At 38.6% G+C, this 11,319-nt stretch overlaps 1 protein-coding gene across 2 annotated transcripts in view; it reads right to left on the bottom strand.

Moving 5' to 3' along the window:
- Nucleotides 1-1,866: 1,866 nt before the first annotated feature.
- PANX2 (pannexin 2) overlaps nt 1,867-11,319 on the bottom strand; it is a 52,618-nt gene continuing 43,165 nt past the window's right edge. Inside the window, exons 1-3 of one of the 2 annotated variants that reach the window (XM_058190278.1) lie at nt 10,258-11,124; nt 8,907-10,107; nt 1,867-4,873 (exon numbers count right to left, since the gene is read on the bottom strand). In XM_058190278.1, the coding sequence (XP_058046261.1) occupies nt 4,494-4,873; nt 8,907-10,107; nt 10,258-10,392 (1,716 nt within the window). In that variant the 5' untranslated portion in view covers nt 10,393-11,124 and the 3' untranslated portion in view covers nt 1,867-4,493. Of the gene's footprint in view, nt 4,874-8,906; nt 11,125-11,319 lie in introns of those variants that run through there. The other variant, XM_058190279.1, reaches the window with a different exon arrangement.

The raw sequence follows: 11,319 nt of genomic DNA, 5'->3' as shown, positions 1-11,319 counted from the left end.
ATTTTGGGGCTGCCTGAGAACCAGTGTTTGAATATTTCAGGAGATATCTAGAAAGTAAGAATAGAATAGAATAGAATAGAATAGAATAGAATAGAATAGAATAGAATAGAATAACACAGTTGGAAGGAATCTTGTAGGTCATCTAGTCCAACCCCCTGCTCAAGCAGGACTATACCATTTCTAATAGAGAACTGTCCAGTCTCATATCAGAGCAGAGCAAAGGTATCTTCAGAATCAGGATGATTGAAATGAGCTTCATCATGCATGCTCCACTTTTTAGATAAACGCTAGGGAAAACTTTAACTTTGTTCTCAGGCCATTGTGAAATCAGCTTATATCTATTTCCCTGGAAAAGTGGGAGGAAAAAGCCCTAGAGTTTAAACCAGTGGTTCCCAACCAGTGTGCCGCGGCACTAAGGGGTGCCGTGAGATCTTTTGAGGGTGCCGGGAACTTTTGAGCTACGGAGATTTTAAATATCTATTTCCTTATAAGGGTGCCGGGAACTTTTGAAAGGCTTTCCAAGGGTGCCTCAAACAAGAAAAGGTTGTGCCTCAAACAAGAAAAGGTTGGGAACCACTGGTTTAAACTCTAGAGCTGGTTGAACTCCCGGCCAGCGCAAATGCATCTGGCCACACTCACACCCGGTTTAGCGAAGGGGGGAATGTTCAGATACGTCATGTAATGCCGCCATAACGATGCGAGTTTGACCCCATTGCTCTAGAGGATACTTATAAATATCAAAACAGGAATTAACTTTTCTGAACTGTAGTACACTATCGATGACTGGATGCGTTTCATTCTTATCTGCAGTAATGCATAACTTAGTGCTTTTTGTTTGATTTTCAGTTTAATCCTTTAAATAATTTCACTGGAATTTGGCAGAGTATATTGCACAGTATTTTGAATTTGCTTTTCAGAAAGTTATGCTAAAACTTTCTAAGAGACCTATGGTATGTTTTGAAGCTCAAGAAACAAATTGGATATGCCATATTCTCTGGATCAACTTTTGTGGGCACTTTAAAAATCATTTTTGCATCATGTCCAGCCCTGTTTTTATAAACCATATTACTAACTAATATATAGGGCTTTTAAATATCTGATTATGTGCCATCAAGTCAGGGGTGAAATGCTCCCAGTTCGGACCGGATCGCCCAACCTGGTAGCGATGGCGGCAAGTGGTTCGGAGAACCGGTAGCAAAAATCCCTGCCCCCCCTTCCCCCCCCCATGCCCAGCTGAGCCACCCGATCATCAGAGGTTTTTTTTACTTTTAAAAGCATTTTTTCTTCGGTGGAAAAAATACTTTCAAAAGTAAAAAAAAATGCCTCTGATGATCGTGCGGCTCAGCTGGGATTGTCAGAACCCTTTCAAAGCATTTTCTTCTAACAAGCTCTTCGGGAGAAGAGGTTGTAGAAAAAATGCTTTTAAAAGTAAAAAAAAAAAAGTTGGCCAGGCCCACCCAGTCACATTACCCCCCCTACCAAGCCACGCCCACAGAACTGGTAGTAACAAATTTTACATTTCACCCCTGCATCAAGTTGTTCCCTCTTAGCAACTACATAGATTTTTCTCTATGACAATCTGTCCCTAACTTGGTCCTTCAGATCTGCTAACTGTATTATGTAAGTACTATTATAAATATTATTTTCAAAACCATTTTGAATAGAGAACAGTCGACGTGAATTGTATTGAGAATATTTATTTGCTTTCAGTGCTATTTTCAATAAATACTGTATCATATTTATGTCTGAGGTAAAATAAACTAACACTCAAGAATCTAAACCTATAAATTTATGCAGCATTGTTTCATAACCATCAAATAGAAATATTATATTTCCTTCCATGTTACTTCAGTAGTATTAAAAACTTCTCTTTTCCTGAAAACTGGTTTTTGCGTGAAGAATGGTTATTGCGTGCTAGTTTTTCCAATATGCTTTTTGAAAATCACACTAGAGCTATTCTTATGAACATCACATCAAAATTACAGGAAGAAATATGCCATAAGAATGCACTTTAGGCCAAGCAAGGTAAACACTGTATGAAAAGAACAATGCTTACTACATTCTTATTATCTCTTTAATGTACGGTCTGGAATAGCAAAGTGCTGGCAGGTATGTTGCTTCATCTTTAACAGATACGCCGTTAAAACTGAGTTTTGATGGTGCACAAGCATGTGGCTTCAGCTTTAAATGCTACACCTATGTTTAAAGCTCAGGAAGTCATAAAGTGGCCTGCTACATTAGACTTCACCACCTGACAGCTTAACACAGGCATCTGCTTAGTGGAAACTGCTTAATCAGAAGCTGACCTGTAGTACCTACATTGGAGGGAAAAGGAAGAATAAAATCATATGGAGATAAAACCCAATTTTTTGCCACCGTGGTAGTTACGTATCATTAGTTGAGCTGGATTGTCTTTTCTTCCATTTTTGCTTTAATGGGCTCATACTAAAGGCATCTGGAGGGAGTTAAAAAAAAAGTCAAAATGGCGGTTGCAAAAGCAGGAATGAAGTCTTGCTCTTATATATGTGCAATGTCAATTTATGTTGAAGAGGAGTGGGATTTCAATTGTGTTATGCAACCATCATCTTGATTTCTGTTGACACCAATCCCTCCGTCCTTAAGATGTACCACTGGGTGTTGACTGCCTTGTGAAAGGTCCAAGTCAAAAACCAATACAGGTTATTTAGAAAGTCTTCTATTTAAAGCCCATTTTTGTTCTACCTGTAGTTGAGAACTCCCCTGAATATCAGCAGTGCTTAGCTTTAGGTTGCTAATCTTTTCTTCCTCTTTGAGATACATCATTTTGATTGCTAATGAGTCGTCCCTTGAGCACTTCTAAAGGCAATGCAGATCCCATTAGTGCAAAAAGATGGGAAGAGAAGCAAAGAAATTGCTTTTTGAAGGATGCTAAACAGCTTAGATATTTGCAAAAATATCTACTTTTTGCAAAAAGTAGATATTTGCAAAAAGCATTTCAAACAAGAATGGATGCATTTTCAAATATGTTGGGGCAGGATTGTCCCAACACACCATTAAACTAGCAGCTCTTCTTGATATGGTGATCAGTTTGTAAATCTAGAAGTTACTGTCAACTCAAAACAGCAAATTTGAGTAGTTAATTTAATTATTTAATTCCAGGATGAACTAAATCTATATGGAACCATAGCAATTATAAATTAGAATCCCAGTTAATAATGTCAAAAATTGATTAGAATTTATACACAAAGCAATCTTATACTTCCTATCAACCTCTGCTTTTCAGGGTAAGAATTGAAATTAATAGACTTCTATTAAATTTTATACAGGAAGACTTTTTTTTTTTTTAAAAAGGGGAATTATTCTAAACAAACTCTTCATCATCCAATTCAAGTTATGTATCGCGGAAAGCCTGCCTAGAAACACACCCCCCCACACCCCTGAAGGAACTTCTCATTGAATAATTTTCCTAGGAAAAATGCTTTGGTTTGTACTACATCATGCTTTTGCATGTTTGAGCCAGCTTTTTTTCCTTAGCAGCATTCCAGGAAGCAACCATTGGAATAAATCATCACATACTAGATGTGTCAAGAGTGCCTATTTGGCTTGTGTTATGCTGTAGTGTAGGCAAGTCCTAAAAAAGATTTAAATATCCATCATCTAAAATTGTGTATCATTGCAAATCAACTGATTTGTAATATTTTAGCAGCACTATTTGAATACTCTTCACATCTGTACAGCTTCATCATAGAAAGTTTTTAACCTAGTTTTAAAAACCTCACTCAATTAAACAAAAATATGCAGCAATAGGCTACCCTCTTCCCACATTCTGGAAAGACAGCATCTGATTCAAAAACCCTCATTCACAATAAAATAGGCAATAAAAAAATAAACTCTTAATTTTCATCATCTCTTGGCACACAAAAACATAGTAATGATTAAGATCTAGGTCTTGGTTTCTTCTTTATGCTAATATCAGGGATGGGAGGGAGCAATGGATACCCGTGAAACACAATTTCATTATTTAAAAAATTATCCTTTTTAAAAATAAAAAAGAACCTTAAAGACAAACCACAATTTTACACCTGCTTTTTTTTTTAAATGGAAGAATAAATATCCTACACATTTACGTCTGTTGCTACTTTACATAGTGAACTGGAATTTCAAGGCTGTATGTGCTTTAAGAAACACGGTGTGACATGCATTCAAGCACTTCAAATATTTTGGATAGTTGTAGTGAATTTCTTGAAGCTACAGCTAATGTTTCTTGTGCTTTATTGCATGTGTTTCCAAGCATAGAATAATTTGATTGGCTTATTATTATTGTCGTATTTTGCAAGCTATTGACATTAGCCAAGACACTACCCTGAATAACCGATCTGGAGTATTGCAAACCCTGTGGTCTGTATTTTAGCACTCCATGCTCATGCAGTCGTTTGTGAGAGAATAAGGGTTCATACTGCTGTAGGTGGAACATCAGGTTGAAGGTCTGATCAACAGCAGTTCTGGATTGTGCGTCAATATTCCGCAGAATTCACTATTGCCAAGGGTTCATCAAAAGTTGCCAGCATGATTTGTTTTGTGGAAGGCATAGAAATGATGTCTCCGCTTTCTGTTGGAGAGTGAATTCCGTTGTCTAAAGAATCATCTATAAGGTTTGAGCCCTCTTCTTCATGATCTTCATACAGTGTATTGATGTGCAGAAGAGGATGCACAGGGTGGCAATTCAGGGCAGGCCCTGACTCTATGACCTTATTAGTCTGGGGCAAAGCGACCTTTGTTGCAGCACCAGAAGTTGCTATATGATTATGGGCACAGGTGAGGAAAACCCCCGTTGCAGGCACAGTCCTGCAGATGTCACGGGAATAAAGGGACTCTTTTCCAGGAAGGGAAGAATCTGAAAGAGAAGGAAAACCCTTATTTATTTCACTAATTTACATCTTTTTTCCAAATTCGAGGGAAAAAATGATTATGTGGGATCTCTTAAATTTATTTCCACAATAGCAATTCAGCTTGCTAGATTGGATGAGAACAACGGATGAGCCCAAAGGCACCTAATGAGATTGGAGGATAAGGAAGAGCCTGAATGTGGATGTCTTTCTTCCCTCCAAGTTCTATTTCAAAAGAGGCTTATTTTAGAAAGGAGCCACTGTAGTATAATAGTGTAAGTTTTGAACGATGAATGCCATTCAGGTTTTATTCTACCTTCAGTCATTAGGTGACTTTGAAACGGACATTCTCTCTCAGCCCAGTCTGTTTTATGACTGATGCTTGTAATATGCATGTAGAATGCATACCATTTTTTAAAAAAACCTTACAATTATTGAATTCTTTTACTCAAGACCATACTATAAAGGTAAAGGTAAAGGTTCCCCTTGCACATACGTGCTAGTCATTCCCGACTCTAGGGGGTGGTACTCATCTCCGTTTCAAAGCCAAAGAGCCAGAGCTGTCCGAAGATGTCTCCGTGGTCATATGGCTAGCATGACTAAATGCCAAAGGCACACGGAACACTGTTACCTTCCCACCAAAGGTGGTCCCTATTTTTCTACTCTCATTTTTTACGTGCTTTCGAACTGCTAGGTTGGCAGAAGCTGGGACAAGTAATGGGAGCTCACCCCGTTATGCAGCCCTAGTGATTCAAACCGCTGAATTGCCGACCTTTTGATCGACAAGCTCAGTGTCTTACCCACTAAGCCACTGCATCTCTCAATACATAGTTTTAAATGTGATTCTGTGCTTGTTATGTACAGTTTTATACAATCCCGATGAGAGAGAGATCAAAATGAACCACAAAACATCTTAATTCAAAATTGAAATTCCTGACCTGTTACAAAAATATATAATTTGTCCTCAAATCAGGCTCTAACATGAACAACAATTTTTAAAAGGCTCCATGGCGTAAATCCTGGAAGCTATAGGATAGTCCAGGGATCTGCAAGCTTGGCTCTTTTAAGACTTGTGGACTTCAACTCCCAGAGTTTCTCAGCCAAGTTTGCAGACCCTGGGATAGTCAGTTTAGAATGTATTCAATGGAAATTTATTTTTTTTAAAAAAAAAGGTAACCAAAGGGGGAAGTGAATTAACAAGCCTACGAAAAGTAAACATGAAGGTCTCTCCAAACCTTTCATATTTTTGAGAATATAAAGTTGCTTGTAGGTGGAGGCGATCCTGTTAACAATTGAATATTTGGATTTTCAGTTGCGCCGGCATAGCTAAATGTGTCTTTATTGCAAGCCACAATGAAGCCATCTTGATGTGTTAATTGCTCTCAATTAGCATGAGAATGGGCATTTTTATAGCCAAACAGTTTAAACTTGCTTCTTACTTTCAGCTTCATGGCCTTGAAATTGAGCAGTTATTCGAGATGATAAAAATCAAAAATAATTTTGAAGAGCTGCAGAAGGATATCTGTAAATAGCCACGTTTCCTGCTTGAGAGCTCCCCAGAAGGATCTGAATGCCCAATATGAGGTGGGGGGGGGGGAGACTCCATGAAGGACAAAAAGTTTTCCTCTAAAGCTCATATCTGTATTGGGAAGTAAGTTCTATAAACATTAATGAAGAATCACTTCCATACACATGTACACCTCACAGTCAAAGAAAAGTGACGTAGCATTATTTTAAAAAGGTCCAGAAAATAAAACTTTTAAGAGAAGAAGGCAGCATAAATTACTTACCAAAGTAGCTTCATTGAGTTAATGAGGTTACTTAACATTCTGTGATTCAACTATAAGGACAAAACTTCAGGGAAGCTTCAAAATTATATTATTTTACAGAGTCAAATTGCTTTTAGTATGTACAGTACTTCAGAAGACATTTAAGGGAAGTCATGGATTATTCTTAAGTTTCCTATGAGTATTTAATATAGCGTCACTATATTTGAGTGTGGGTGTTTATTGAAATCCTACAGAGGAAGGAAATATCAATAATAATTCAAGTTATCAGAAAATTAGATCAATAGAAGCCAGAGGTCAAATTTCTTCTTTGTTCCAGGTTCCTATGATGTTCTCAGTGCACTCAACTTGTCTCCTAGGGATGCTGCTGTAGGGCATTACATGCCAAAACAACTAGACACAGGGAGTTATTTTCCCCTCATGCCATCATTCTGCTGAACACCTAATTCTCACAGTACTGTCTTATGTCTCTATATGGGGCTACCCCTGAAGTGCACTCGGAGGCTTCAGTTAGTCCAGAATGCAGCTGCGCGGGTGATTGAGGGAGCCACACGTTGCTCCCGGGTAACACCGCTCTTGCGCAGTCTGCACTGGCTACCTGTGGTCTTTCGGGTGCGCTTCAAGGTATTGGTTACCACCTTTAAAGCGCTCCATGGCTTAGGGCCCGGGTACTTACGGGACCGCCTGCTGTTACCTTATGCCTCCCACCGACCCGTACGCTCACACAGAGAGGGTCTTCTCAGGGTGCCGTCCGCCAAGCAATGTCGGCTGGCGGCCCCCAGGGGAAGGGCCTTCTCTGTAGGAGCACCTACCCTCTGGAACGAACTTCCCCCTGGTTTGCGTCAACTACCTGACCTTCGGACCTTTCGCCGTGAATTGAAAACGTACTTATTTATTCAAGCGGGACTGGCTTAACTTTTTAAATTTTTTGAATTTTAATAATTTTAACTGGGGTATTTTATTTTTGGGGTCAAATTTGATGGTTTTAATTTTTGGCCAATTATATAATATGTTATTTTAACTGTTGTCTTAATTTGTATATTGCACTGTTTTAATCTGGCTGTACACCGCCCTGAGTCCTTCGGGAGAAGGGCGGTATAAAAATCTAAATAATAAATAAATAAATAAATAAATAAATAAATAAATAAATGTCTAAGTATATTTACCCATGTTGTATACCCATGGCTACAGTATTATTATCCTTCTCATCTTCTCTACTACTCCCTCTTATTGTTTTCATTATTATGATTATTACTATCCTGTTGCTTTGCGTGCACATTGAGAGCTTCTGCACTGGAGACAAATTCCTTGTGTATCTAATCACACTTGGCCAAATAAAGCTATTCTATTCTATTCTATTCTATTCTATTCTATTCTATTCTACGCTACCCTACTCTATTCTACCCTGTTTTGCCCAAAATAAGAACCAACTGGAAAATAAGTCCTAGCATGATTTTCAGGATGCTCATATATAAGCCCTACCCCCAAAATAAGCTTGTTAAGATTGTCAGGCAAATGGGTGCATTTAGTGCTGTATTTCCCCAAAAATAAGACCTAACCAGAAAATAAGCCCTAATGTGTCTTTGGACGCAAAAATTAATATAAGACCTGGTCATATTTTTGGGTATTCTATTCTATTCTATTCTATTCTATTCTATTCTATTCTATTCTATTCTATTCTATTCTACTCTACTCCTATTCTATTCTAATCCATTCCCTCCCCATAGTCCCTATTAATATCTGGCATTTATTGTAATTTTGTTCCAACTCTTAAGATGTTTTAAATTGCAAGAAACTGTCCCCAAGAAGTTCAGATATCATGAGAAAGATTTTATGAGGAAAAAAATGAAACCAGAACTGAGTCACTGATTAAGTGGCACAAGGACACTTTTTTCCTGCACAACACCAATGCTAGAAATATACTGATAAGAATTGAAGATTCACAAATGGCTCATAGAGTCTAAGCTTAAAAACACGATTCCTGCTGATAAATTTCAAGTTAGCAAATATCCCATTTATTGTGTGGCTGCCATACTATGTGATCAATATTTCAGTTTGTATGAGTCACATTTTCCAGGGCTCTGGATCTGCCTGATGAATGATTTCCAGCAGAGGTTACAGCTATCATGCAAGATTGCAACACTATGGAAAAAGGAATCCCAATCAGCCCAACCACATTTCAAACATTGCAAAATAAGGAGCAGTTATGTTAGCTGCAACTGCAATGGAAAAGTAGCTAAAAATATCTCCATACCTTTAAGAGAAGAAGTAACACGAACTATGGCTTTATCTTCTTGGTTTAAAAATCCACTCTCTTGACTTTTGGATATCGCCATAGAGTTACTGGATGGAATTTCTTGCTTGGGTTTCTTATTACTCAATATATATGGATGAACATCTAAGGAAAAGTGACGTGTATGCTTCTTTTCATTACCTGTGCTGGACAGAGTACTAGGTTCAGTTTTGTGAATGGGGGATGGTTGGATAGGTTTTGAGTTGTTTTCCAGCAAAGGTGCAATCAGACTATCGGCTGCTGTCTTCCGACGCACTGGCTTTGGCTTCTCAGGTTTGCTGTTCTCAACCTTCATGGTAGCTAGCTGCTCCTTGAATGGCTGAGGAAGGGGATTGGAACTCGGGATCCACTTCATTTTCTTTCGAGGACGCTTGATGATTAGTGGCTCATTAGGATCAAGGTCTGTAGGGTTAATGCTGGGGTCTATTGTTTGTATTCCAGAATCACGTACAGTTGGGGTAACATCATGATTAGACTGGGCTAGAGCTGCAAGCAACTGACGCACAACATTGTCATACATCAGATCGCTTTCGTTGGTAATGAAATCCAAGCGGTTTAGAGACTTGATGTGATCACGATTTTCATTGCAAAACATGGCCAGGATATTAATATCACAGAACTGAGATTTCTGCCACTGTTTCTTAGTCTTTATGCCAACCTTGTTCAGCTTGTCAAATATGAAATTGGACTTGCGGAAAATGAAAAGGTGGATTAAATTGATGAGGATGATCAAGTTCATGAAACAAAGGAGGACAATGTCCACTCCAGCAATTATGCGTTGCAGCTGAACAGAGGGCAGTTTGCAATTCACCCGTATGAGCAATTTGGAATTGCTGGTTTTGTCAGGAGGTTCTCCTAGAGCGCACGTAAATTCATTTTGTTTCTGCGTAGCATAATAGGTGGACAAGTATGTGATAGGGATGATGCTTAAAAATATGATGAAGAGGTGCCTTGCCAAGTAAAGTTTGGCTAGGAAATTGCTACGCCCTCTGCGTTCCAGATATTTCTCAAACAGGTTTTGCTCAGGGCTTTTTTCCTTCTCCGCATTCTCAATGATTTCTCTTCTTTCGCGTTCTGTTATCCCTGGGCCTTTTGACTGGATTTGTTTTTCGATTTTTGGTGCCCGGCCTTCAGCTGCTCGGTGATAGCAGTTATCTATCTCCTGCAGCAAAAAGTTAAGTTCAGAAGTCAGTCTGGTGGAAGCCAAGAATTCCCACCCAAGGGCTGGAACGTACATAATGCCGGCAAAAGCCAGCAAAGCATATGGAAGAAATTTATGCTCAAACAAGGAAGGCCAGTGGCTGGCATTTACCCCTGGCAATGCATCTCTCAGCTCTGTCCAACAGTATCCTCTGGCATACAAGGCTTGATCCCGGGTGAAGTTGTGTGGTGTGTAACAGTATATGGGCTCCTCTGTATAACAGAGAGAAAAGTCACTGCTGTGCATTTAACGTACAAAAGGAGCTCTGCAAAATAAATATGTTTATAAGCTACTGTATATCAGTTTTTGTTTACAGTATATTCAGCATGACATTAAACTACCCTGTTCTCTTAAGAGTTAAAAACTGTCCCCCACCTCCCAAGGCATTAGATCAATGCAAAAAAATCTATACAGTCAACATACAGCCACACCTGAAGTGGGAATGACAAATTACATTTGGAAAAATGGTTTTGGAGGTATTTTTTATACTAATCAATCAAATTTGGGCAGCAGAATCAACAGGAAAGTGCCACAATGTAATAACTGGGGGCTCATCATCCTACAAAACAAGTATTTTGCATAAGGCCCTCAAGTTCATCTCTGCACATTGAACATTGAAAAGAACAGCTACCCTTTTAAAAACTCTGTTTTGTCATTTCTTTTTAAGAGAAAGGAAGCAATCTAAAAGTGAGTTGGTGGAGACCTTTTTTTTCCTCATACCACTGAAACTTGGAAGGGATTAGCTGTGAATGTGTTATATTTTCTGCTGAGCTCTTGAGAAACTTCGGCTTCATGACAGTATATTTAAAAAGTGCAAAAATTGCATTTGCGTAGGTTCAACATTCCTCAGGGTTTGTTTGATTTTTTGGGTTTTTTTTTACTGCAAGGAGATAGTTACAGAACAAAATGGATGCTTTAAACTCTGAACCCTCCACCCCATAATGATAGTGACCAGAATTCTCTTGAAATTGCAAGCTTCAATTAAATTTCCGATAAATGGGGGCAAAGAAATGAAGCAGGTCATCTCAACAGAAAATCCTGTAACTATGATTATCAGTAGGAGTCCCTACATTTCCTAGATCCCTTCTCTTAAATGTTGTCATCTAGTGCAGGGTCTTCAACCTTGGCAACTTTAAGACTTATGGACTTCAACTCCCAGAATTCTTCAGCCAG

This window comes from Ahaetulla prasina, chromosome 7, assembly GCF_028640845.1.
Source record: "Ahaetulla prasina isolate Xishuangbanna chromosome 7, ASM2864084v1, whole genome shotgun sequence".
NCBI classification, from domain to species: domain Eukaryota; kingdom Metazoa; phylum Chordata; class Lepidosauria; order Squamata; family Colubridae; genus Ahaetulla; species Ahaetulla prasina.
The sequence above is the reverse complement of the archived record's forward strand: the minus strand, read 5'-3'. Positions and strand labels throughout refer to the sequence as shown.